This window comes from Guillardia theta (assembly GCF_000315625.1).
Source record: "Guillardia theta CCMP2712 unplaced genomic scaffold GUITHscaffold_42, whole genome shotgun sequence".
NCBI lineage: Eukaryota > Cryptophyceae > Pyrenomonadales > Geminigeraceae > Guillardia > Guillardia theta.
Window position 1 is genome coordinate 56,503 of NW_005434632.1, and position 25,901 is coordinate 82,403.

The 25,901-nt window shown below is 55.8% G+C and overlaps 9 protein-coding genes across 9 annotated transcripts; 6 read left to right on the forward strand and 3 right to left on the reverse strand.

The window, feature by feature from the left end:
- Positions 1-463: 463 nt before the first annotated feature.
- On the reverse strand, positions 464-2,780 carry GUITHDRAFT_72442 (hypothetical protein; the record flags this gene model as incomplete). Its single annotated transcript, XM_005830997.1, has 5 exons — positions 464-833; positions 978-1,084; positions 1,199-1,300; positions 1,355-2,305; positions 2,442-2,780. Coding segments are annotated over 5 exons (1,869 nt in total), but the record flags the coding sequence as incomplete, so codon positions are not given.
- Positions 2,781-4,021: 1,241 nt separating this feature from the next.
- GUITHDRAFT_109859 (hypothetical protein) lies at positions 4,022-4,387 on the forward strand (the record flags this gene model as incomplete). Its single annotated transcript, XM_005830998.1, has 1 exon — positions 4,022-4,387. The coding sequence occupies one exon, from the start codon at positions 4,022-4,024 to the stop codon at positions 4,385-4,387; it is 366 nt and encodes a 121-aa protein (XP_005831055.1).
- Positions 4,388-5,751: 1,364 nt separating this feature from the next.
- On the forward strand, positions 5,752-6,726 carry GUITHDRAFT_139934 (hypothetical protein; the record flags this gene model as incomplete). Its single annotated transcript, XM_005830999.1, has 1 exon — positions 5,752-6,726. One exon carries the CDS (start codon positions 5,752-5,754, stop codon positions 6,724-6,726), a length of 975 nt encoding a protein of 324 aa, XP_005831056.1.
- A 4,977-nt stretch (positions 6,727-11,703) lies between these two features.
- GUITHDRAFT_44874 (hypothetical protein) lies at positions 11,704-12,282 on the reverse strand (the record flags this gene model as incomplete). The annotated part of the gene is made up of 1 exon (XM_005831000.1): positions 11,704-12,282. A coding segment is annotated over one exon (579 nt), but the record flags the coding sequence as incomplete, so codon positions are not given.
- A 1,152-nt stretch (positions 12,283-13,434) lies between these two features.
- On the forward strand, positions 13,435-15,336 carry GUITHDRAFT_109862 (hypothetical protein; the record flags this gene model as incomplete). The annotated part of the gene is made up of 14 exons (XM_005831001.1): positions 13,435-13,611; positions 13,661-13,840; positions 13,888-13,928; positions 13,976-14,048; positions 14,095-14,223; positions 14,267-14,331; positions 14,382-14,466; positions 14,509-14,538; positions 14,588-14,666; positions 14,713-14,777; positions 14,866-14,939; positions 14,987-15,076; positions 15,122-15,176; positions 15,232-15,336. 14 exons carry the CDS (start codon positions 13,435-13,437, stop codon positions 15,334-15,336), a joined length of 1,248 nt encoding a protein of 415 aa, XP_005831058.1.
- A 4,045-nt stretch (positions 15,337-19,381) lies between these two features.
- On the forward strand, positions 19,382-20,327 carry GUITHDRAFT_153045 (hypothetical protein; the record flags this gene model as incomplete). The annotated part of the gene is made up of 4 exons (XM_005831002.1): positions 19,382-19,948; positions 19,999-20,126; positions 20,177-20,252; positions 20,297-20,327. A coding segment is annotated over exon 1 (535 nt), but the record flags the coding sequence as incomplete, so codon positions are not given.
- Positions 20,328-20,723: 396 nt separating this feature from the next.
- GUITHDRAFT_153046 (hypothetical protein) lies at positions 20,724-21,159 on the forward strand. Its single transcript, XM_005831003.1, has 2 exons — positions 20,724-20,811; positions 20,865-21,159. The coding sequence occupies exons 1-2, from the start codon at positions 20,751-20,753 to the stop codon at positions 21,020-21,022; spliced, it is 219 nt and encodes a 72-aa protein (XP_005831060.1). The 5' UTR covers positions 20,724-20,750; the 3' UTR covers positions 21,023-21,159.
- Positions 21,160-22,344: 1,185 nt separating this feature from the next.
- Positions 22,345-24,836, forward strand: GUITHDRAFT_139937 (hypothetical protein; the record flags this gene model as incomplete). The annotated part of the gene is given in 19 exon segments (XM_005831004.1): positions 22,345-22,406; positions 22,596-22,647; positions 22,692-22,742; positions 22,793-22,856; positions 22,910-22,929; positions 22,976-23,032; positions 23,076-23,221; positions 23,326-23,361; positions 23,489-23,621; positions 23,678-23,720; positions 23,762-23,839; positions 23,946-24,040; positions 24,153-24,188; positions 24,233-24,289; positions 24,336-24,380; positions 24,427-24,524; positions 24,568-24,601; positions 24,650-24,736; positions 24,756-24,836. 19 exon segments carry the CDS (start codon positions 22,345-22,347, stop codon positions 24,834-24,836), a joined length of 1,275 nt encoding a protein of 424 aa, XP_005831061.1.
- A 46-nt stretch (positions 24,837-24,882) lies between these two features.
- Positions 24,883-25,401, reverse strand: GUITHDRAFT_153047 (hypothetical protein). The gene is made up of 2 exons (XM_005831005.1): positions 25,134-25,401; positions 24,883-25,086 (listed from the first exon to the last, which is right to left on the reverse strand). The coding sequence occupies exons 1-2, from the start codon at positions 25,390-25,392 to the stop codon at positions 25,001-25,003; spliced, it is 345 nt and encodes a 114-aa protein (XP_005831062.1). The 5' UTR covers positions 25,393-25,401; the 3' UTR covers positions 24,883-25,000.
- Between the last annotated feature and the right edge of the window lie 500 nt (positions 25,402-25,901).

Below are 25,901 nucleotides of genomic sequence, written 5' to 3' on the forward strand. Positions count from 1 at the left end.
TGCTCGACCGCAAGTAAGACCTCACTCTCGTCTTCAGCCTCTTTGCCTTGCCCACGTATAAAGTGCGCAGTTGAGGTTGGAGGGAGGAGGAGGAGGAGGAGGAGGAGGAGGAGGAGGAGGAGGAGGAGGAGGAGGAGGAGGAGGAGGAGGAGGAGGAGATTTCTCCCTTAAACATGTAGACTCCCGGTAGGTTTGGGAACGCATCCACCAGTGCCCTCAACCTCTCCAAGTTTTGCATCCGCTCGGTCGCCTCCTTTGTCGATATTTCTGCTGGGAAAAAACTTGAGAGAGAGGAGGAGGAGGAGAAATCGGAAAGACTGCTGTCCTCCTCCGTGAAGAACTCATTGGCAGAAGCCGCCGCGTCCTCCTCCCTGTCTTCTTCTCTAGGTTGCTGAGATTCTTTCTTCCCTTCCTTGGGGATCTTTGAGCGAAACTCTCGCAGTGACTCGCGCTCGAGCTCGAAGAGAGACCGCATTTCCCTCCTGCTGACGCTGACAGGGCGCAGGCTGTGCTTCTCGTTATACAGCTGCTGCATTCTCCTCCTCCTGTACGTCTCCTCTATGCACTCCCTCATCGCTGCTGTCTCACGGTCGGCAAAGAAGATCGCCTTTCCCCTCTCATTCCTCGCCGCCCTCCCGATGATCTGGATCAGCGCACGGCAGGAGCGGAGAAAGCCCTCCTTGTCCGCGTCCAGCACTAGCACCAGCGACACCTGAGGCAAGTCGATCCCCTCCCGCAGCAGGTTCACCCCCACCACCGCGTCCAGCCCGCCCGACTGTAGCTCCTGCAGGACTTCAGCTCGCTCAACCGTGTTGAGACCTGAGTGGATGTAGCTGCAGGAACGTCAGACATGCACATCGCTGCTTGTCCTTCTCCTCGCCCCCTCTGCCCTTTTCGTTCCCCCTGTCCTCTTCTTGCCCACCATCTTCTCCCCCCCTCTCTCACTCTTTCCGCCCTCCCTGTAGCCCCGCATTCACCTCGCGTTCACATTGTTGTCGCAGAGCCATGCCGCCACGTCCTCTGCGTTTCGCTTTGTGAAGGCCATCAGCAGTACTTTGTCGCCATGCTCCTTGCGGGCTTGAATCTGAAAGCGGCAGATCACTCAGAAGGAAACGATCGAAGCAGAGCCAGATAGAGAGGAGCGAGAAGGAGGCGATGGAAGGAAATGAGAAGAGAGCAAGGGGGAGGATGATGCAACCTCTTCGAGCATGACGTTGAGCTGATTCTTGGTTGGTTTCACTTCGATCTCTGGGTCTAGAATTCCAGTTGGACGAATGACCATCTCCACAACACCGTTGTCCTGCTGCTGCTCCTGCTGCTGCTCGTATTCCCACACTTCACTCCCTTCTGAGACACCAGCCAACGTTTCCTCCTTGGCCCCTGGAGTAGCGCTGACGAATAGGGTAGCTCCTATCTTGGACCAGAACTCCTCCTCTCGCAGAGGCCGGTTGTCTAGCGCGCTGGGCAGGCGGAACCCGTGCTTGATCAACGTTTCCTTGCGCGACCTGTCGGCGTTGTACATGCCGCGCAGCTGTGGGAGAGACACGTGACTCTCGTCGACGACGAGGAGCCAGTCCTTGCCCCCCTCGCCCCTCGTGAAGTACTCCAGCAGCGTCTCAGGAGCGTCCCCGGGATCCCGGAAGGAGAGGTGGCGGCTGTAGTTCTCGACACCAGAACATACGCCAGACTCTCGCAGGTGGACCAGATCCTCTTTGGTGCGCATCTCGATCCTGCTGGCTGCGTCCAGCTGCCCCTCAGTTCGGAGGACTCGGACGTGCTCCTCGAGCTCCTGCTCGATGTTGAGGCACGCGGCCTCCATGAGCGACTTGGGCATGACATGGTGACGGGCAGGGTAGATGTTGATGCAGGAGAGGCTCTCCTCGCTGCCGCTCATGTCGCTTGTGCTTATTTCGACCAGAACGGCGTCGGAGAGCTGCAGGCGGATGGGACGGACCTCGTAAGGGGGCCAGAGCAAGACGTCCGAGGAGAAGGGGGAGTGGGACACGCGGAAGCAGCCTCTCTCCAGCTCCTCTGCCGGGCTCTCACACTCAGTGTAGAGAATCTCCTTGAGGAGCCGGCAGGCTCTCTCGATCGAGAGCTCATCGCCCACGTTCACCGTCAGCCTCGCCTTGAGATAATTTGCGGGAAGGCCGAGGCCGTAGATGCAGGAGACGGTCGAGACCACCACCACGTCCTCTCGCTCGAAGAGAGACTTGGTCGCTCGATGCCGCAGGGCGTCAAGCTCGTCGTTGATGCTCGTGGTCTTGGAGATGTAGGTGTCCGAGGAGGGCATGTAGGCTTCAGGCTGCGGAGCCCTTCAACACATCCACCAGAGGAGACAAGAGGAGACAAGAGCAACAGGAGGAGAGAGGAAGAGAAGATGGAAGCGGGGGAGATGTCAATGCACAAAGGAGAGGGGAGAGAGGGAAAAGGTAATCGACCTGGTAATAGTTGTAGTACGAGACGAAAAGCTCAACGGCATTCCTTGGGAAGTAGCTCTTGATCTCCCGAGCCAGCTGGGCAGCGAGGGTCTTGTTATGGCAGAGGATCAGAGTTCTCTTGCCATACGCTGCGATGATCTGCGCCATGGTGAAAGTCTTGCCTGTCCCTGTGGCTCCACGAAGGACCGTGTACTGGCATCCCTTCCGAAGGCGATCGAGAATCTTCTTGACAGCCTGTGGCTGATCCCCCGTGGGTGAGAAGGGAGCGTCGATCTCAAACTTGCTGCAGGAGTCGTCGGAGCTCGCGGGACCTCCGTTGCTGTGCCAAGCTTGATCCATAGTCTCCGACAGCGCCAGGTCATCCACCAGCATGTCGATACCTGGCATGCTCTCCGAGAGCGGGATCTGCTCCCTGCCCTGCTGCACATGTCCTTGCGTTTCGAGGTCATTCTCAAGGCTCATGCGCGACGCCCATCGCCTCTCTCCTGTCACGACCCATCCCCTGCTCCCTGATGGCCTCCAGCTTCGGGGAATAGCTCTGCGAACCCCCGTGAAGCTTGACGGCTGACGCACCTGCTTGTCATGGGTCACCAACTCGCACCTCCTGGAGAGGATAAACATGACCGAGTTCAGCCAGAGCTTTTGTCGAGCTACAAAAGCTGTCTTGTGAAGCGCATTCATTGGGCTTGATCGAGGAGGCAGCTCAAGGTAGGAGGACGCTCTCTGAGTGAGAGGTGCAAAAGAGGCCACTAGCATGTCGTGGCTGATCCCAAGAAGCAGCAAGAAACCTCCTCGACATACTGCCGGCATACCTGTCATCACCATGTTGTAAGCAAGTTGACGTCCGATTGCAGAGAGATAGGAGGAGGAGAGCTTGAATGGCCACAGAAGATGAGCGATGGAGTTCTCGTACCTGACGAGCTTCAGACCCTCTGTCTCATTCCTCTCCTCTCCTCCTCCTCCTCCTCTCCCACAAACTTTCTGCCTCGACCCGTCGGCATGCCAAGGCACTTTGCACGTCAAGCAAGGTCACCGGGTAACTAAACTTTCAGGTCCGCCTCAGGGAGACACAGCGACAACTGTGAGTGGGGCGGGCCGGCAATGTGAGTTAAGTAATAAGTTTACTCAAGAGCATGACTGCTCTGATTGTACCAAATTTTACTTAACTCGGAAAATCCCGTGTAGTAAATGAACAAAATCTGGTCGAGTGCGTAGTAAAATTGATCTCTTGCAACCTAAAACATTATTGTAGCCCCCAGTGACAGGATGAGTCATGTCTCGGTCAGAAGGACCCCCTTGTTTGTACTATATCGCAGGGGTGAGTACTGGAAAGCAAAAGTTTCAGTGACCGGCACAATTCGAAACGATGTAAAATCGCACCGCTTATGTCATGCGCTGAAACGTAACCCAACGGCAGGCTATAACGTCGCCTTGACCTGCTCGTCCTCGTCCTCGTGCTTGACCTCGTTGTCGCACTCGCCTCATCCGTCCTTGGGCAACCTCCTCCTCTCGAGCCCTCGCCTTATCCGTCCTTGGACAGCCTCCTCCTCTCAAGCCCTCGCGTGCCTTGGAGCGCCTCAATGTGCAAGAGCGTAGACATCTCACTTGTGGCGAGACAGGCGAAGAAGCTCACAATCACGGACGTGTACTTCCTCTCCGAACTCTCCAAGTTGCAAGCCGATGGAACCACAGCTCCGCATCATTGGGAGATTCTTCCAGCTCGCACCAAAGTTGCCCAGCGTGAAAGACACCTCTTGCACCAAACGAGTGCAAGCGATGATGAGCTGCACGACGAAGGCATGGAGCCTTTTCTGAAGCGTGAAGAAACCTCAAGAAGGTTTCTCGATGATGACAGACCAACGGATTTCACCATCCATCAGCTCATTCAAAAGTTTGGTTCGGATGCTGGACTTGTGTTTACAGATGCCGCGCATCTTGTTTTGTAAAATGTCAACGAGGGCGATGGCTTCTCTGTACAAATACTTGTATTTTCTGTAACAATGAAGAGAATATTTCATTGATGACTGGATCGCCTGAGGGGCTGCACTACTTGCAGAGCATGCGATTGCAAGTACTCGCAATATCAAGTAGTAGAAACAAGTACCTGTTTCTGTGGTATCTTCACGGTAATTAACAATTTATTCGAACACCAATGTTTTAATGATTTGGCAAAAAATGCCATAAATTGTCATGTCATAATCTCTGTCCTCGTCAATTCTGTAAACATTATGCAAGAATTCATGGTCATTATCTAAATCGTTATGGTTTTACCACAACGACAACTTACACCTATGGCCCCGTTACCATCGAAATCATATCATAATGAACATGCGATTCAATCAGCAGTCATTTCATTAACCCCATCTTCGCAAAGTAGAGATCGAAAGTGAGAGAGCACGTGTCAGCAAATCAACATGTCAATCATAATCATCCTTACCTGTATCATCATCACCGCCTTTACTATCATCATTGTCACCATTACCACCCCGATCCTCAATGTTATCATCCATCTTCTTCATTTACACCATCTCGATAATAAAATAAGAAATCATCTTACTACCGCCATCTTTTAGTAAAGTCTTAATCATATTTGCATGAAATTGCAATGCTGTCAAAAGAATGATGATGAATATGGCACGACAAACATGATTATGGCAATGAACATTACGATCGAAGTTGTACTTGACCAGCAGAGACAGCAGCAGCAGCAGCAGCATGATCACGAGGTTTTAAGATTTCTCCCTCCTAGCAAACCATTTCAATTGAGCTCAGGCTGCACCAATCCTCTCTTCTCCCACCTTCCCCCAGTATCTTCTCTTTCATCCTTGCTTCATCCATTCACTCTCACCTCCTTTCCTATCCCTTCCTCTCTCCTCCCTTCCTCGCTCTTCTCCACAGCCTCCTCTCCCTCCCTCCTGCTTACTAATTTAACTCCTTCGTCTCCGAATCTGTTGTATCAATATATCTACACCCGTCCTTCTGACCGTAAACCACCCCTCTATTTTTACTGCCATTACCTTACCAAGGCAGTTACCAAGGACCCTTTCTGAGGGCTTTGGCCACCAACAGTTTCTTTTTATTTTACTTAAGAGAATGCACTATTAGATTAGAGAAATAATTTACTGCCTTTGTATTTTTCTTATTTGGATGACGAGGGGAACTTGATTCAAAAAAGGTCACACGCACTAGAGGGCAAGGAACGAACGCGAAGGGGAGGGAGAGGTAGAAGGAGGAGCGACGAGAAGGAGAGGCTACAGGAAGAGCCAGGTGCCAGGAGAACAGGAAGGGGACACAAAGACAAGAGCGCTATATGCCGCAGGAAGGAGTGACAGCCTTTCAGAATGCGCACGATCATCCGCTAGTTATGGGTTGGAGAGCAAAGAAAGGCAGAGAGAGTAACTGGTCAAAGACAAGAGATTGTATCGTGTCGAGATTAACCAAAGGCATGGCAAAAGCTGCGGCCTGCGAGCAGATTCAGGCAGGGAGTATGAAAGATTTCATGCCCGCCATCATGGCTGTACATCATATGAAGCGAGAAGAAGAGTATCTGGTGGTGTGTGTAATGGAGGACGAGGGACTGGTAGCAGCAATCAACCATCGCTTCCATGACGCCTCCTCCATGGGGCTCCTACTTGACGGGTATGGGGTCAACCCGCAGCTTGTGCCGGCAGACATCATGAAGCTTCCTCCTCTTCCGCTTCCAACACCAATGGTGAAGACAAGAAGAGAATGTCTGCGTATCTCGCATGAAGAGCTCAAGAGCGCGAGGGAGCTGACGGGTCTGCATACTCGGAACGAGGTCGCCATGCTCCTGAGCGCCCTCCTTGTTGGGACGTGCATGCCAACAGCCCGCATCATGGTGCTCCACACCCTGAAACCTCGCAGGGAGCGCGAGGCAGCAGGGGGAGACTTCTCCTGCCTCTCCCAGCCGCTCCAGGTCTCTTCGTCATGGTCCATCAGTGAAGCCGCTAAGACGGTGCGGGAACATCTCAGTCGGCTTCGAGCAGGCAGCCAGACTCTCGTGGAGAGAGAAGCAGCCATGGCAGCGGCCCAGCAGGACAAGGATGCCCAGTCGCCGCTGCTGATCTTCGACACGTGGATCGGGTCCGGCATGGCCTCACCAGCCGGCCTTGACGTGCGAGTGTACGAGGACCTCCTGGACTCCTTTGCCTTTGTGGTGCGGGAGTACATCATCGCGTACGAGGAAGAGGAGGACTTGTTGCTGCAATTCTACGGTGAGTTTGCGAGCTTGTCAGATGAAGTTGTCGATCGCATTCTCAAGTGAGTTCTCGCTGCTCTTCTCTTGCTGCACCACCAGGAGATCAACTGAATTTGCCAGCTCGGAGCATGTGGACAAGTTGGGGTTGTAGCACATTAATAGATACAACTGCATGCGATTTACTCTTTCAGCATTCCTGCATGCTCCCCTGCGATCGTCTCATCGTGCCATTCTTCCTTCGCTGTAACATCTTCTCCTATCAACATTCCTGCTTCATTCTCCTCCTCTGCTCTGCTCTCTACCTGCGCAGCTACTTCTGTCTCTGCGGACCCTTGCTGCCCCTCCTCCTCCCCATCTGCATTGACCGTTTCCTCGACACCACCCACATCTGTCACATCCTCCTGCTCTCCCTCGCGCTTGACCTCAACACTTGAACCTCCCTCCTCCTCCTCCTGCGCCTTCCTGGCCCCATCCGCCGCCTCCGCCTCCGCCTCCTCCTGCTCCTCCTCCTGCGCCTTCCTGGCCCCATCCGCCGCCTCCGCCTCCGCCTGCTCCTGCTCCTGCTCCTCCTCCTGCGCCTTCCTCGCCCCATCCGCCTCCTCCGCACCCTCCATGACTCGCTTCTCCTTGTCACGAGGATCCGCCGGAACCTCCCGTTCCTCCCGGTAGTGCCCATGCTCTTCCTGCTTGGACGTGAATTGCGTCTCCTCCCCATCCCGGTCAGCCGCCTCCTCCTCCTGGCTCAGCTCTTCTTGATGAGCATCTTCCTTCTGCTCCTGCTCCTGCTCCTGCTCCTGCTCCTGCTCCTCCGTTGATGTTACTTTCCCTTCATCTTCAGCACCTTCAGCAGCTGTCTCCCTCTCGTCCTCCCCATGCGCCTCCTGCTTCTGCAGCCCCTCCTCGTTGTCTTGGTCTTGCTGCTGCGTCTCCTCCTGACCAGGCTGACCTGCATTCTCGTCGCCTCCTCCATGATGAGCATGTTCTGCTGCTGTTGCTGCCTCGTAGGATGTATCGATCGTTGAAGGCGCGAGAGGTTGAGACTCCTGCTCCGCCTTCTGTACATTCTCCTCCTCTTTCTCCCTTTCCTCCGCTTTCTCCTCCTCGCCCACCTCTGCGGCCATTTCTTCCGCTTCTTCCTCCTCGTCTCTCTTCTCCTCGTTGGAGTGAGCCATCGAGTATTGTTCCTCCTCCTCGTTTACTCCCTCCTCTTCTTCTTTCACATCTCCTTGTGGCATTTGAGCCGCCACCTGATCTTCTCGGCCGGCCTCTGCCGAGTCCCCTCCCTCCCCGACCTCAATTGACGCCACCCGCTCCTCCTGCTCCAGCTCCTCCACCTCGTGCTTCTCCAACTCGTGCTCCCCAACCTCTTGCTCCTCCAACTCCTTGACTGCATCCTCCAACTGCTCTGCTGTTGCTGCCTGCGACTCTTGCTCGATTTGAATTGTCCCGGGGCTTCCTTTTCCCTGGACCTCAACCACAGGAGCTTCGTTCCCTTGCTGTTCTGACTCCTCCACTACCTCCTCCTTGGCTTCCGGCTTCTCCTCCCCCCCCCTTGGTACTTCATCCTCCCCTCCTTCTCCTGTCTGCACACGAGCTGCTTCCTCCTCCTCCTTCTCCTCCTCGTTCTCTTCTTCCTCGCCCTCGCCTTCACGTGCCTCCTCCTCATTGGCGATCTCAGCTGCACCTCCATGTCGCACCGCAGTCGCTTCTTCTGGATTCTTCTCGTCAGCCTCCACTGCAGTCGGTGCATGCTCCGTCTGCTCTGGTAGCGCTTGAGAAGCTTCTTCCTCCTTCTCAGCATCATGGTGGGCTGCTCTTCTCCCCTCCTCCCCCAGCTGTTCTCCAACCACTGCAACCTCATCCTCGGGCTGTTGCAGTGACTCAACTCGACGCTCCTCCTCCTGCTCTCCACGCCCGGCTTGCTCCTTGTGCTCACGCTCCTGTTGGGGTTGCTCCTCCTCCTGTCCTTGCTCACGAAGTTCGGCGGTTTCAACGTCATGCTCTGCATTCTGATCTCCTTGGCCTCCTGCCCGTCCAGCGCCACCTTCTACTTCATCGTCCCTCTTCCCCCCCGCCTCCTTCCCGTCCCCTTCAACGGGCATTAGTTCCCTCCCATCCTCCTCCTCCGCAGCCCTCGGCTCCTCCGCCGGGAGCATCCCCCCCTCTTCCTCCTCCTTCTCCTGCTCCATCGAGCGCTCGATGCTGGTCTGGTGGACAGGGTCTGGACTGAGGGCGTCGGATGGGTCAAGCTGGACCTCAGCTCCTCCGGTGCTCGGGCGCCAGTTGGGATCTGCAGCCAAGGTGAGCAAGAGAGGCCGCAAAACTTCCTCACGTGACCTGCTTGCTGGACAGGCGGACCAGAGGTGAGGAGAGAAGCCTGCTGCTGCTGCTGCTGCTGCTGCTACAGGAGAGTGAGGCAAGCACACACAAAGGATGACTGCGATGCTACCTGCTCCTCCTCCTGCCGCTTCCCCTCCTTGATCTTGTTCTCATGCTTCTTGTCATCCACCCGGACCTTGTCTCTCACTTGTTTGCCTCCCGTCTCCTCAGAGCTCTGATATGCTCCGTTCCTGATATCCATCGCCATCTCGATCGCAGCTTTGACTCCGGCAGGCAGCTCACCACCTCCTTGCTGCTCGTAGGAGTGGAGGATGCGCTGCATGTCCTGCTCACTCAGGGGCGGGTGAAGGGCCTCCATAGCAGAGGCGCTCCTCCTCTTGGAGGCGATAACTGCGTTTCCGGGGAGGAAGGGAGATCTTTCTAGCAGAGACTTGGCGCCCTTGCTCTTACCAATCACCTTCACAGCCGATCTCTTACCTCCCTCAGTCTCAGCCTCCCCTTCCTCCTCTTCAGCTTTCTGCTGCTTCTTCGCTCGCACGATTTTCTCCCTGGCCTTCTTGCTCGCAGCGTTGGCGATCTCCTTCTCCTTCCTCTTGCTCCGGTCGGGCTTGGGTATGGGGTTGAGGTTTTGCAAGAACGCTTCCTCGCCCTCCAGCACCGCCAGGGCAAAGCTGGCGTCAGACAGCTCGTTGAGCTCTGAGTAGTTCTGGGAGATCCGTCAGGAAAGGGAGGGAGGAAGGGAGAAGGTTGAAGCAGGGGGAGGAGGGGGAGGAGGGGAAGAAGGGGGGGTTCAAAGAAGGGGGGGGGGGGTGGGGGGGGGAAGAGGAGAGAGGAGAGAGGAGAGAGGAGAGAGGGCTGCGTTCCAGTGCAAGGGCAGGAGGGAAGTCGTCACCTTGCTCGTGACGAAGTCTAGCGGTGGAGGGCTGGGGGCAAGCTGGAGGGGCTGAACTCGTTCCTCCACCTTCTTTGTGAACTGACCCGAGGAGACAGAGGACACAAAGTTCTCAGCCAACCGCGTGCTCCTCCTCAGCGCCTTGCTCAGCCGCGAGTTCCCCGCGTAGGTGTATCCTGCCAGCCGCACAGGGCGGGTCCCTTCATCCACTGGAGGCACCAGCCGCGGACGGCGTTTCCTCTCCTCCCCAAGGCCTCCACCCATCACCACCTGGTTGAGGTTCGTGCGGCCATGGGCAGCAGGAGCGCTCCTGTCATGCTCGCCCTTCTTCATGGAGGCCTGCGAAACTTCCGCGCTTCTCTCCTCGTGCACTCCCATGGCAGTTGTCTTGCCCGACAGCACAGAGTCCCTTCCTCCCCTCTGGATCGGGCTGATCGAGTGCGGACGTCTGTCCTGCAGCTGCAGAGCAGGGCGAGTGAGTGGAGAAGGAGGAGGAGGGGCAGTCACCTGACTAAAGGAAGAGGCTTCATGGCCGACAAGGGAGGAGGAGGTCTGGTTGGAGAAGCTGGCAGGGAAGCGATCCATGAGTAGAGAGGAAGGCATCTGCACCAGCAAGGTCATCTAGAGCCTCCCACCTTGCTCCTTGCTCGGCCACCTTCTCAACGATGGGGAGGACAGGGGAGTGATACTCGGTGAAGATGAGGAAGCATTGATCGCAGACGGCCATGCGGGAGTAGAGGAAGAGAGGGTCCTGCAGAAGCATCAGACGCTGCTGGGCCGCTGCTAGGGGCTTTCACCTTCTTGAGGATGGCGTAGTTGGAAGGGGTCAAGTTAGGATGCAGCTTCTTGAAGACTAGGGGAACAGGTTCCATCCCTTCCTCCGTCGGCGATGTCACCCTGCACTGTCTGCTCAGCGAGCGGGAATCCTGATCCCCCCACCATCACCTCTCCTCGGGGCTAGACGATTCTTGCTCAGCCGCTGGGACAAAATGGTCGTTGAGGTCAAACTTGACCTCCTCGTCCATCCACGGCAATCTCTCTGTCGGGACTGTGAGAACGAGGAGGAGGGAGGAGAGAGAGGAGGATGAGGACAGGGTGAGGGCGAGCTACAGCCCATGATGACGCAAGTGGCCAAGAGATTTGACCTGCTTCCGAGGGAGCGTCTCCTTTCCTCTGCTCGTAGAACTCGATGACCATCTTGTACGTGACTTCACATCTCCTGCTCTTGTCAACAACCTGGCGGAAAGTCATCTGCCGTCTCCTCCTCCTCCTCCTCCTCCTCCTCCTCCTCCTCACTTCTTCCACCCCCCCCCGCACGCATAAATCAAGAACTTGAACTTGTCCTCACCTTAGCGCAACGGTCGCCGTTGACGAGCAGACAGGGTCCGCAGACAAACTCTCGTTTCTTCCCATGGCCGCTGCCTCGTGACGGGACGTCTCCTCGCGGCCCAAGAAACCTCTTGATGTACTCGGGAACGGAAAGGTCCTGTAGGAAGATAACAGTGAGCAGGTTGTTGAGAAGGATAAGGGGGAGGAAGAGGACAAGGAGATTGGGGATGAGGAGAAGGAGCGATAGGTCACCGAGTGGATATCGAGCGGTGTCCTATCTCGCAGAGTGTACGCCAGCAGGTCGTCTGGTGACAATCGCATGCTGCTACACCACAGAAACCAAACGCGGTTGTTCTCATCCACCTGAAGAAGAAGGTATAGGGTAAGGACGAGAGGAAGGGGAGAGACGAGGCAACCTTGAAGTGCAGGACCATCCTGGAGATGTGCGAGGCTTGCCCTTGCGCGTTGAGGTGAGAGGAGCAGTGAGTTACGATGCTCTCGCAGATCCGTTGGATCTGAGATCCGAGCATGGTGTCGGTAACAGTCAAAGTATTTGAATAGTGCTCGTCGCCCTCGAACGTTACAACCCGGTTGTGCAAATTGTGCTTCCTGTCAGACAGCTCGATCTTGTTGGTTCTCCTCTCGACATGGAACACATTCGGAGACCAGATGGCTCGATACAGAGCGTTGCTTCCTCCCTTACTGTCCACAAACCGCTGAAGTATGCCATTGTTCTCTTTGTCGTAGTTGTAGAGAAACTCCCTCAGACCGTCATAGTCGAAGTGCTCGATGGTTGTCTTGCATCCAGTCACGCTGTTGACGCTGCAGATGTAGTATGCAACGATCTCACAGCTCGAGTGTCCGGGCTTGCTGCTCAGAGCTTCTTCTACCTTGATGTTGCCCAGGTTGCTTTTGTTCTTCATCTTGATGCCGGCAGCTGGATCCCTGGAGGTGAAATACCAGTAGGCTGGCTGCCTGTACTTGTACACAATGGTGTCTGGAATGTTGACAAGAGGACACGACTTCTTGGCATGGTTCTTGCTCCAGAGGTAGTGGAACAGTCCGGTGACGCACCCGTCTCCTCCTAACTCAAACCCCTCCATCTCTCTTTCCCTACCTCGCTCAGAACTTGTCAAACTCAGGTGAGCACTGGCTTGTCTGGATGCTAACGACTATCTTCTCCTACTGAGCTCTTCCTCCTTCTTCATCCTCCCACCGTCACCGCTCCCGCTCCCAACCGCATGAAAGCTTTCCGTTAGTTTCTTCCGTTATCGCAAAATGTAACGGCCAACGAGGGCTGAGTGGCCGCCGGGTGCCAACCTCCGACTCGGTGATCGGACCCGGCCCGGGCCGCCATAGTCACTCCCCGGGCCGCCCGGCCTCAGCGGGGGAACTGTATAATCAACCGGCCTTATTACCACTGAGGCCCAAGCGGCAGGGTGAGCCCACCGGGGGCCGGCCCCGTAACGCCGCCGCCGCCACTCCGCCGGCCGCGGGCGGAGTGACTCAGTGACTCGGGCGCCGCGGGCCGAGCCCGCCGGTGACTGCGGCCGCGGGGGCGGGCTACCGTTCAAAGCTGCAGTGCCGGGGGCCCCCGGGCCCCGCCTCACGGCCGTACAGACGCACTGCGGCCGCCCCGACCCCCCCCGGGCCCGGCCCGCCGTCAGCCTCGGCACAGTGACACACGCGGGGCCGGCCGCCCGGCCGGGCGCCGGGCGGCAGGCCGGGGCCTGATCGGACTCCGACTCGGGGCTCGGACCGCCGGGCCGAAGCGGGCCTCCGGCGGCGCGCCCGCGCGTGACTTTACTCAACTTAAAGTTAAGTTAAAAATCAGTACGAGGACACTGTGACACTAGTGAGCAGCTACGAGTCGCGGTAGTGACCAATGCAGTTTACCGTCACTTTGGGGGTAGTGGGGTACTGAAACATGGTGAACCAGGGGTACTATAAGGGATGACGAATGCCGAAAGATAGAAGAAGACACTGCGGCAGTGCGAGCAAGAGGAGCGAGAGGAAGGGAAACAAGAGACGCTAGCAGCAACCTGACCCCACAACACCCTCACTCTCTCCTCCTCATCCACCATACACGTTTTCTTGTCTTGTCGTGTCCTAGCCTACCTCGCTCGTTCTCAGTTCATCGATGCTCACCGGTGTTATAGACTTCAGTCAAGCATCTTTGTGGCTGCAACATGTTGGCTCTGAGCTGACTCAACATGGTCAGGATGGGGTGCAAGTGGTCGTCCAACTCAGAATTCCACGAGTATCCGGAGGACTTGGAGATAGATCCGATAGAGGAGCACTTGCATCTCAAGACCTGGAAGGACCCGGCCAACAGACTTCGAATCCACAAGTCCGAGCATGCGCAAGCTGCGAGCAGCACGTTGGACAAGGTGAGATCTTGAATTGAAGTTCCGATCGTTGACAAGCTGCTCATCACAGAGTCGCTTCTTGGAAACGTTCTTGAACGATGACACAAGTCATAAGCCTCCCCCAGCAACCCGCGACGAGCAAGCGCACAACGAGCACAAGAATGTTCCAAGAGAAGACGCCAACCCTGACGGGCCCATCTCGACTCAGACCGTGAAGCCCGACGACGCTGACAAGATATACCTGAATCAGGTGTTGAGGACCAGAAGTCACCGTCGACCTTACATCGTCATATGCAGGATTCCCGTCGAAAGGCATACTTGCGGTCGCTGGACCCGGAGTGATGCATGCATGCGCAGAGATGAGCGATGGTGACGTGCTGGGCAGGTGCTGGCTAGAGTTGGTGAAGCAAGGATACTTCCAGAAAGCAGAAGACCTGATCAGCGAGGCATCGGAATTGGTCCCGGGGCTCCTGCTGTGGTCTTGGCTCGTTGACGCCTTGCCAGGAGCTGAAGGAGAACGACGAGTCGTTGAGATATGGGAGATTTGTTCACTCCCTGGGGGCGATCTACGACTACAGGAGCAATATCGACGTGACTGGCCAACAGCAGTACCTCTCACTCAAGTCTGCCAAGGTACATCTTGCGATGAGAGACGCCATGTTGAGAGCGTTTCTAGTATGCTCAACGCGCTTCCATGGTGTTTCGCCAGCTGCTCGCCAGCGTCACATCTGAGTCCATGCGGTTCCGTAGCCTTGACGTCCGACTCGATGTCTGACGGGGACGTGAGGCAGAGCGCGGCTAGAAGACTATCTCGCCTCGTCGCTGCTCATGCAAGGCAAGAGCCTGTGCAACACGTCCTTGGACGGAGACATTGAGGTGAGACATGCTGCACTCGAGCTCTCGCTCACCCCCATGCAGGACTTGACCTGCGCAGACGCCTTCACGATGGTGTTGCGGCTGCTGATCCAGCGCATTGAGAGGTTGACATAAGCTGCAGGCTGAGCAGTCGATAAAAGAAGCCAAGGACCTTAGGAAGAAGCTCCAGCACAAGCAGCTGCCTGAGGCGATCATGGCCGGTAGACGAGGCTGCATCTCAGTCTTGCCTTTGACTTGTCCTTACAGTCGGCTATGTGCACTACTGCAGAGCTGGATGTATACTAAGCGGCAAGTCTAAGCATGACAGGACGGTAGGACGATTCAAACTATATGTACTTGTTCTCAGTGATAGGATGGTTCAAACTACATGTACGTGTGCTCAGTGACCTTTGATGGCAGGTCGCTCAATTAGAAGCGGAATACTTGAATGCGCTGGAGAGCTATCAAGAGTCGCTGGATCATTATCTAATGGGGTAGGATACGCCTGCTCGTGATGCGAGGCTGACATGCGAGGGTCTAGAGCAGGTGAGGAGCACACAGATTCAATCAGAATGCGATGCAACATCGCGCTAGTCTACAACGTTATGAGCCGAATCCCTTGCGAGAAGAGGTGAGGCGATCTGAAATCGACATGGTTGTTGATCGTATACAACAGCCTTGAATACCTTGAAGAAGCAGAGAAGCAATATTGCAAGGTGCTCGCACTTCAGGTATCTCGCTGATAGTCATGTCGGGTGAAGCCTTGTGATCTCGCTTGCTGTGCAGGAATCTTTGTTCGGAAGAAGACACCAGCGAACTCAAAGGATCCAACAAGATCTCAAGGGCGTGCGAGAGAGATTGAGCAAACTGTACCTTCTCCTCGCTCTGTGATCCGAGCATGATGGCCTGACAGGAGGTCGGAGAGAGATCCCGGTCCTGTGAATCCACATAGCACTGAGAGCGGGAGCCATCAAGACTCGGATAGCCTGCTGGAGGAGGTGAAATGCTCCTGCATCTCTCCTCCTCCTATTCCTTCTGAAACCTCTGCGCGAGCAGTTCCTGCTGGCTCGTCGGTTAGAGCGATCTATAGAGAAGCAGGTGCAAGCACGCTGATGACTGAGACGTGCTCACAACTAGTCAGGCGGCTTGTCCGTCAGCTCCTGGAAGCCTCTGATCGACTGCTGTACAAACATGTGTTGTGATCGACTGCTGTACAAACATGTGTTGTGATCGACTGCTGTACAAACATGTGTTGTGATCGACTGCTGTACAAACATTTGTCTTGACTCTACCCGGGAGATCTGAGAGAGTCGTCAACTTAAATGAATGAATTGAAGCATTGCCCTCATCCCCCAATTACCCCACCCCAGGCTACCACCCTACCAACCCCTTCCTCTAAATCTCATGCTGCAAGTACCCCTCCTCCCCTCCTCACCCTATCTTGACGGCAACCGCATGCCACAGTGACGCGAGGAGGGCGACGTCCCCTCCTCCCCAATCATCTTCGAGGAGCATTTCCCATGCTCCGACGCTTTCGGAGATCACAACTTGCTTCCCTGCTCTCTGCTCGTCAAGACATACTCCCCTCATGAACCTCCACCTCGAAGAGCTTTCCACTTGGCCAATATGTGAAGAGAACAAAGAGCTGACTGCATGAAAACAACATTCGATATGACTGCTCTTTCACAATGGTTGCATTATCACGTTCTTCTCGTACAATTGTTGTTTGCATGCGTGGAGTGCATAAACTTTACACTTCAATCCGGGCACGGCAGCATCGTGTATTCTGGACTGTATCAGATCAAACCGTTGAATTTGAGTTTGGTCCCGCGAGGAGCTTACACTTCTTCTGCTTCACTGGATGCATGCTTAAAAGATAAGACTGGATGTCTTCAGCTAAAGATTGCGAGCGAGAAGTCATCTACAATTTTTGTAGTTCCAACCGTCTATAGCGCTGTTGCCGCAACAAGCACAGCATGTCTGAGCACGGCAGATTCAATCACATTGTTCGACAAGTACAATATCACACCTTGCGACGTTGATTGCCGAACGCAGCCAGCATTCATCCTCGCAATGATGCAGAAGTTTGCTGGAATCGCCGAGTACAACAATGTCTTTACCAGCAATGCGTTTCCATCGGCATACTGCACCTTGCTGCCATCTTACACGTCTGTCTGGACGCCGATCGACACGGCCACTTCCATGATCGCCTCTCTCTCGTTTGTGGAGATGGATTTGCAGTGCAGCAAGAATCTCAACCGCGTCAACGTTGGCTGCGACGTGCTCACATTTCAGGTCTACACTCAGGAGTTTGCGAGCCCAATTCCGTTTGCTCTGACGAGCTATGTGTCGATCACTGACCCCAACTTGCCTCCTGTCTTGAGCGGCAACATCGGACTCCAAGATCTCCCGATAGGATACGAGGCCGCTCTCAGTCCCCTCTCCATGCAGGACCCTGAGGCGGACTTCGTGACTCTCACCGTCCTGACCTCTGGCCTCGCTAGGATCTCCGACGTCTATGACCCGCCTCCAGCTGACCCCCTGCTCTACTCCATTCCTAAGTTTGTTCCTCAGTTCCTGGTCGGAGCCTTCAACCAGTCTCTCCCTCACATCGTCTTGAACGTCACGCAAGCGCAGGCCAACCGAGCTCTTGCCGCCATGCACTTCCAGTCCCACCAGCTCGGTACGGAGTACCTGTATGTCGCTATCAACGATCAAGGACGCTCAGGCTTCCCGCTCATCGATCCGACTCTCACGAGCGCTCTCAACTTCTTGCTGGTCGTGAAGCCTCTGCTTGTCCCTCCAGTCGTTGAGATCCGCAACACCGACGAGTCCTGGAGGTTCCCCTGGAGGCCTGGAGTCAGCTACCTCAAGAACGGAGCTGCCAGCACCATCGGCGATGACTTCTTCCCCTGCGGAGGGGACACGGTGGCTGGCGACGTCAGGTTCTCCAACAATGGCACAGGAGGCACCTCCTCGCAGATCGGATGGTACGGGCAGCTTCCTGCCGGCGATGGCAGCTCAGCGCAGCTCAAGCGCGACTGCCAGCGACATCCTGACACGTTCTGGTCGCCGGCTGGGAAAGCCATGTACCTGACGCTGGACGAGGGGGGGAAGGGGCGAGTGTTTCTGCAGCTCAACGCCAGCTCCTCCCCCTGCAACGAAACCAACCTCTGGAAAGTGACTATCGCCATCCAGAACGCGAACTACTCCCGAACAAACATCCCCGAAGCCAATGTTACAGGATATCACATGGACTGGTTTGAATGCCGTGCAGGAAGATGGTTCTGTGACGTTCGGAACCCTTACATGACGCTCAACAACGAGACCGGGTCTGTCGGACGGTTGACGTTCCATTATGATCAGCAGCACCGACACCTGGGGACGGGAGTGAAGGACTACAGAATGACCTTCACTGGGACCCATCAAGACGTCTTGGACTCCATCAATAACATCACCGTCGTCTTCCCTTGGCTGGATGAAACCTACGATGGTTCTGATAGAGTTCCTGCCGTCAGCTTCCAGTGCCCGTCTTCCATCTGTGGTATGATGCAGTTAGCAGAGATGTAGGAGTGGAAGGTGGACGTTGAGATGGGGATCGAGAAGGAGGTGGAGGTGAAGATTGAGATTATCCCAGTAGAGGTGGTTGTCGTAACGGTGGTGGTAACGCTGCGATCAGGTTCTTCTGCTGGATCTGGTTACACACAGAAATCTCCGTGGCCGTTTCAGTCTTGGCCGAGGTAGGAGGAAGGCGATGGGGGCGGAGGAGGGACTGAAGAGCTCACAGGACGGGAAGGACCTTGTATGGCAGTAACATCCTTCGGGTGCGCATCGAGGATGTCCCTGCCCTGCACGACTACATCCAGGAGACCAACGTCATGTGGCTCCCCCAGGGCTTGTATCGCCTCGAGAGGGTGGACACCCTAGCAGTCGCCCAGCAGATCTGCGATGCGGACCTGACGTGCGCGGGCTTCCAGTACTTGATTCCTGACGTCATTGCGGGAGTCATCGAGCAGCGTCAGATCCCTTCCGTGGGCCTCGGGCAGTACTCCGGCCTTCCATGGGCTGAGCCCTACGAGCCCTTTCAGCCGGCCCTGGGCTTCTCCGATAGACCTCCCGCCAACTGGGGGCTCGGAAACTCGAACTGGGACGGGCTCGACGTGCTCAAGCAGATCGACTGGCTTTCTGCCAGCCCCTCCACGCTCCCCAACGCCTACTTCTACCGGGGTGACTTCCCGCGCGTGCCCATCGAGCCCTACAGGTACAATGGCTTAGCGTACAGCAAGCGGGTCAAGACCTCGAGGTGCCTGGGGCCCTTCCCGCACACGGAGGTGCTGCTGGACGTGCGAGTCCTCACCGAGCCTCTCAACCAGCCCCCCCTCCTCACCACCCAGAAGCAGGCCTGGAAGATACAGAAGGCGTACCAGTTCCGACTCGGAGGGCTGTCGCTCTACGACTCGGACGCCATGTGGTCCGGGGGTCTGATGGAAGTGACCTTCTCGGCGACCCGGGGCGCCTTCACCAACCTCAACGCCAACCAGCTCAGCTACCTCAACGGCACCGGAACTCAAGACGCCTTGTTCCAACGTTTCCTCTGCTCTTACCGAGCTTGTCAGAACGCGATTCAGAACATCTACTACCTGGTGAGTTGACCGAGTTGTCGCTTCTTCTGACTTGATCTTCTCAGAGCGCGGACACCTTCGGTTCCGACACCATCACCTTGCGGGTCAACGACCGGGGCAACTCCGGAGAGCTCGGGGCCTTGACGGCGGCCATCAGCATCTCGTTGACGCTCGTGGCGGGGCCGTACAATGTCCCTCCCTTCATTATCCTCCCGGGCTCGTCGACCTACTCGGTCTTCCCCGGGAAGAGGGTCTACATCAAGGGGATCAAGGTAGGCGACGTCGACCTCAACAAGCCCAGGTGGGACAAGGTGCAGGCGCAGGGCTACATGACGGCGACGTTGAGCATTGGCAAGGGCTTCTTCGACCTCACGAGGGTTCGAAGTTACGGACAGAGGAGCCTCCTCCTCGGTACCCCCGACGGATCTCCAGATCCAGACTGCCCATGTCCCCAGCAGGGGTCCTGCCCCTGCAACAAGTGCACGCTGACCAACTACTGCAAGATCTCGGGCCTCCTGCCGGACGTTCAGTGGGCCCTGGAGGAAGTGACGGTCTTCTTCGGTCTAGAGAACGTTGACATCAGCAGCGTCGTGCAGACTTTGCTCACACTGACCGTCAACGACAACTGCAACACCGGGTTCTCCGACGACTCGGGGGTGCAGAAACCCTGCCTGACCGCCTCAGCCTCCATCACAATCGAGATTCTTCCTCGCCCGCAGAAGGAGGTCGACTACTACACCTCGCCTGTGATCGGAGTGGATCAAACCATGGGCTACATCCAGTCATGGCAAAGTGGGCAGGTCGTCCTGGCAGAGAACGCCTCCTCCGTTGACAACACCTACAACGGCCTCCAGCTCACCATAGTCGCCGGCAGTGCAGCTGTAAGCTCTCCCTGCCCCCCCTCCTTGTGCTTGTCTGAAGAGACTGGCAGGGGCTGTCAGCCACCATCTCCTCCTACGTCGGTTCAACTCGCACCGCTAGCATCGGGATGCTGAGTCAAGTCCCCGACAACACCAGCATGTATTCCATCAACTGCGGGACCGAGCAGCTGCCGTGCAAGTGAGGGAGCAGGGTGAGGGTGAGGTGCAGCAGCCGCTGACGACTGGCAGCTCATTGCGTCAAGTGCTGGTAGAAGCGAGTCAGAACGGGCGGATCTTTGCCTTGCCCGGTACTTACTCGGGAGAGGTGAGAGCGGGGAGCCTGTCACGACAAGTGCTGACGAGCTGCAGCTCAACTACGGCCTTGACTTCAGTCAGAAGACTCTTTCCCTCACGAGCACCGAGGGCCCCAACAACACCATCATCGACTGTGGCGGGCAAGGGCCTGTCGGCATCTTCACTCCGTCCAGCGACATCCTGGTGGCTATCCAAGGCTTCACCATCCAAGGATGCGCCGCTCAGGTACCGCCAGGTCGCGGTTGTGCCGTCTGCGATGACGAGGAGCAGGACGGAGGAGCTCTTGTGTTCCGTCGGGTCATCCCAGATCGAGTTGGGTCCGTCAATGCTCAAGGAGCCGTCGGAGGCTGCTCGCTAGCTCTCCTTCCTTCCAGTCCCACCGGGCAGTGCAAGTACCTCCTCCTCCCGCACTTCCTCGTGGTCTTACCTGCTCTTCAGGATGAGTCCTGTGCTCACCGACTGCTGGTTCCGCTCCCACCAGGCCTCTCAGTTCGGCGGATCCTTGTACATGAAGGATGGACGCGCCTTGTTCGTGCGGTGTAACTTCACCGACAACACTGCCAGCTCCGGTGGTGACCTGCGTGTTGCAGGAGACAAGGTTGTGCTGACGCGTGGGCGACAGGAGGAGCTGTGTACTCTAGAGGAGGAGAAGCTCACTTTCAGAGCTGCCGCTTCGAGAGGAATACAGCCCAGCTGAACGGGGGAGCAGTGACGCTCAACGGAGGACAACTGAGCTTTCGATCGTGCGTCTTCTCGGGAAACGTGGCGATCAACAAGTAGTTGAGGAGAGGAGGAGAGAGGCGGAAGAAGAGGGGGGGATAGAAGTGTATCTCTGAGATGCTTGGCAGCGGAGGAGCGGTCGCGCTGTATAGCGGCAAGTTGGATCTTATCGATACTATCTTCGAAAACAACCGAGCTGGAGGCTTCGACGGTGAGAGGAGGAGGAGGAGGATGAGGAGGAGGAGGAGGAAGGATGCTGAGGGTTTGTAGGAGCACTACATGACAAGAGTGGGACCACGTTCATTAAGAATGTCACGTACAACAATGACACCAATGGAGTCAGAGGCCTCGAGCTGTTCAACATCGTAAGATAAAGGATGATGATGATGATGATGATGATGGTGATGATGGTTGATGGTGGCGACAGTGATACCAACGATGATACTAATGGATGACGTGGATGCGGATGCGGATGTGGATGTGGATGTTGATGTGGGTGTAGATTCTCGACATTTGACTTTTAACTGTCAATCAGGTTCCCCGTAACCCACTGCAAGGTGGAAGGTAGCAACACTCCCAGCACTTCTCATTTTCCTCTCGTCTCGTCTCGTCTCGTCTCGTCTCGTCTCGTCTCGTCTCGTCTCGTCTCGTCTCGTCTCATCTCGTCTCGTCTCATCTCGTCTCATCTCGTCTCATCTCGTCTCGTCTCCTCTCGTCTCGTCTCGTCTCGTCTCCTCTCCTGTTATTCTTTCTCTCGTATGCCATCATGGAATTTGTAAATCAACCGAAACTTTGGAAACTTCATCCGCACAAACATTGTAAACTTAAGGCAATAAATACCCCACCCTAGAATATAGCGCATGTTTACTATAAGAAACAGGGGTACATAAAGTTTAGACTCCATAGAAACTTCCCCCGGATCCAAACTTTGCATGCCGGGCAAAGTTTGGATCCGTAGCATGGACCAATGCTGCGAATGCGGGGCATCGGGGAAGATCGAGGGATGGGCGGCAGATCACGCGGAGGTGAAGAGAATGCGACGATCATGCGAGGAGAAGTTGCTGCCCATGATGTCTGCGACATGTCCTCCTCCTCCTGTTCCTCCTGTTCCTCCTGTTCCTCCTGTTCCTCCTGTTCCTCCTCTTCCTCCTCTTCCTGCTCCTCCTACTCCTACTCCTACTCCTACTCCTACTCCTGCTCCTGCTCCTGCTCCTGCTCCTGACGTGTGATCCCCGTTGTTGTACCCTTGTTTCGTCGTGACGCTGCAAAAGACGAGCTCGACCGCCGCCGCTGTCGCTGCATCAAGTTCGCTGATCCATCTGCAGGTCTGCCAAGAGAAGGAAGTTGACTGCCCGTGCAGGCATGCAGTGCCTGTGCCAGCCATGCCGCTGAGCCCTGACATGACAGGATATACGGATGCTCCGAGAGAATGGCCAGGAAGAAGGTGAGAGGAGCGGGAGGAGCGGGAGGAGCGGGATGGAGGGGGAGGGCATGGAGGGATCATGTGACGGCATTGTCGACCGTCTTGTCAGATTCTCTCGCATCTTCCTTACTGCAAGGCAGCTGGTGTCAAGTGCTGCTTCGCAAGGTCCCAACAGGATCCCTGCTCCCCACCAGCTGATTTGACAGGCAGGCCGACGGGGAACACGCGGACTCTGTTCAAGGCCAAGCACTCGTTTGTGGAGGTTCCTATGCTGTTGCTGCTCTCCGTTGCCTCAGGCTCGATCAGTTTGACTGGAAGCAACACTCGCTCAAGGTCACAGAGACCGACGACGACAAGGTCAGGGTCGAGGAGGGGGAGAAAGTCGTTGCTGACGCTGATGGCTGCAGCAATGCTGCACGGGAGTCCTGCGCAGATGCGACTTGGGAATGCACATGAGTTTCTGTCACGCAGGTCTTCAAAGACGTGTGTGTGTGCGTTGCAAAACCTAACACGTCCATCTACAGATACAGGGATGTTAGCTAACGTACTCCTGCTTTCCATACAATGCTCCCGCTCACTCCTGTGCTCAGCGTTGTCCTTATGCCTCGCATCAAGAAGATCCGAAGGAGGAGGAGGAGGAGGCGGAGGTGCGCTCGCGTTCTCCTCCCCTTCATCCTCATGCGCCTTCAGACTTTGAGCTCAGCCAGGAAGTGTAACCCTGCTTCACCTCTCTACCCTCCGGTTCAAAATCTCCCAGTGTTCAAAGACCTTGAGCTCAAAAGATTGCGACAGGAGAATGTAAAGAGATTTCAAGTCAACTACTCGCCAAAGTCAAGGTCAACCCAGAGATGTTGAGGGCGACGCTGCTGATGCTTCTGTTGTCTCTTCTGATGTTACATGTCTGTTCTCACGCCTTTGTTGACATCTGACTCGTCGGTAGAGTGAATCTCCCAAGGCTTCGAGGAGTTGTCAACAGGTTAGATCGGTCAAAGTCACCCAACGGATCTTGCGAAGAAAGCTCTTCCGACCCTCCTCCTCCATGCGGGTACCTCAGCATCATCCCTTTCAGCTGCCAATGTCTGAGGCGAGTCTTTTCCCTCCAGCTACACGCGGAATCTTATTCGCCCTCGATTCCCCTGCACGAGGGCCATGGGTATGAGATCTGGAGCAAACTTGTCCATGATCTTCAGCAACGTTGACATCCTCCCCAAAATCTTGTCGCTCGTTTCTGCTGAGGTGACAGCTCTCTGCATCTGCTGCCGTCCGATGACCGATGCGCTTGTCGTGTGCAGACTGTCAGGATTTTGTCGTGCACGAACAAGCTGCTCAAAGAAGGTTTCTTCCTCCACCCTCTCGTTTCCTGAGACCCTCGTCAGGTTGTAGTGATCCCTCACTCAGTCACTGTACCCTCCTCTCGGTCCTGACCTGGAGGCCTCTCGTAGCACAGCAGCCTGGTAACTGAGTTTTCCTTCCTGCAATCAATCCGCCCTGTCAACCTCTCACTCGTCTCCTCTTCGTTGTCGTTCTCTTGTCATCCTGACTGGCTCATCGGGTAACCAGCGGCAGAGCATGGGGAAGGTTCGTCCAACAAGGGAGAGAAGCTAGAAGTCTATGGATGGGTGGAGAGCATCGACTGGATTCCACAGCAGCAGCAGGTGACTAGAAGTTGCTCTCTCCTCTTTTGCCTTCACTATGATGACTTCCTTCATCTCCCCCTCTTCCTCCTCTCCCCCCTATCCTCACAGATTCTTCTCTCACCCTTCTCAGGTTCCACTCGTAGCATGGGAATTCAGCATGAACGCGGTAACATGACCGTTCTTGCTTCTTCTTTCCTCAACCCTTCCAAGTGCCTCGGCGCCCACACCACCGTCTGCTCCAAGTCTCAACAAGTTCGAAGTCTTCAGGTCTCAATTCTCAACTCTCGCCTCCCCCATCATCCAGCAGCCGCAGGACGCGGAGGCGGCAGCTCGCAGGCTCAGTCTCATCCTCAACCCAGTGAGTCTCGGCACACAGCGCCGAGTGTCGCTCAACCTGCTGCCAGAAGCGAGGAAGAAGCGCGGCAGAAAGCAGTGCTGGGGAGCAGGAGAGGTCAGCGATGGAGGCCATGTCTCCAGCTGAGATGTCGTCGAGGTGGTTCAGGTCAGCGCTAAGATCAGGCGGCAGTCGCTGACATGGCACATAGAGCGGTGATGGACGAAGATATCAGCGTCATGGAGGTAGAGGACGGGTTGACGCTGACAGATGGACGCTGACAGTCTCGCAAGGACTGTCTGCGGCAGGGCTGGCATGTCGATAGCAAGAACAAGGCCGGATACACGGGGATGGTGCGATGGCTAGAGGGCGGAGTGAAGGTGTCTGAGCTGACCGCAGGGGCTCGCAGTGGAGAGGTCGAGGAAGAAGGCATGCGACTTCTTGCGCAAGGTTGACGAGCTTGTTGGTTATCAAGACTGACAACAGTCCAGCATGGTGCAACTAACGTGACACCTTGACAAGCTATCTCTGTTCCTTTCTGTTCACTTTCCCACTCCCGCTGTTTCTCTCAAATACCTTTGTCCTTCTGTTCAATTCCTCCACTTCTCTCACAACCTGCCTGCTAAAGTACATGCAGCCTTCTTTCAGTAGTCTACCTCGCAGATCTCCTCTCCCTTGGGCTTCGGCTTGCTGTCGCACTCCTGCATCGCCGTCGCTCCTTCGGATTCTCCTGCGCTCATATCATCCTCCTCCTCCGCAGAAAAGGAGACGCGCTACCTGCCGGCTTGCCGCCTTCCGACTTGTCTGCTGCACTGGCGTCCTTGACAAGCGCCAGTGGGGTGATGGCAGTCAAGGCAACAAGAACCTGCCTGCGATGAAGGGAAGCCGACGAGCTCGCAGACATGCTGATAGAGGTCGAGCATGGCGATCGGGCCGATCTCAAGCTCAGGCCAACATTCCCCACCTGCACGAAGGCCTCGCACGCAGTCGTCGCAGACAGAAGAAGCAACAGAGCACGAGAGCCTGTAGGAAACATTTCTTCCTGCCGCATCATCGTCATGGCGTCGCAAATGGTGCCACAAAACACAAGTAGCTTGTTCCCTACAGTGTCATCGTTTCTTCATGACAACTATTATATGCTACATCATCCTCATCTGCGACAGCATCGTAGCCATCATCGAACTATATGCAGTATCTGCCGAGCCATTTCTCAAAATTATGGCCACACTGTGATATATCGCACGAAACATAGTCATGTAACATTGCGGAAATCATCATAAAACACATCCTTAACAAGAGCATCCTCCTCCTCCTCCCCCTCCTGCTCCTCCTCCTCCCCCTCCTGCCCCTCCTGCTCCTCCTGCTCCTCCTCCTGCTCCTCCTGCTCCTGCTCCTGCTCCTGCTCCTGCTCCTGCTCCTGCTCCTGCTCCTGCTCCTGCTCCTGCTCCTGCTCCTGCTCCTGCTCCATCTCCTGCTCCTGCTCCTGCTCCTGCTCCTGCTCCTGCTCCTGCTCCTCTTCTGCATTTTCTCATCAGCGAACATTTC

Excerpts from the sequence above, each read along its gene's own strand:
- GUITHDRAFT_153047 (XM_005831005.1), bottom strand. The coding sequence starts at position 25,392 with ATGTTTCCTACAGGCTCTCGTGCTCTGTTGCTTCTTCTGTCTGCGACG. Across the intron at positions 25,087-25,133 it reads GGAAGGCGGCAAGCCGGCAG|GAGAATCCGAAGGAGCGACG; the intron begins GTAGCGCGTCTC and ends ATATGAGCGCAG.
- GUITHDRAFT_153046 (XM_005831003.1), top strand. The coding sequence starts at position 20,751 with ATGAAGGATGGACGCGCCTTGTTCGTGCGGTGTAACTTCACCGACAAC. Across the intron at positions 20,812-20,864 it reads CGACAACACTGCCAGCTCCG|GAGGAGCTGTGTACTCTAGA; the intron begins GTGGTGACCTGC and ends CGTGGGCGACAG.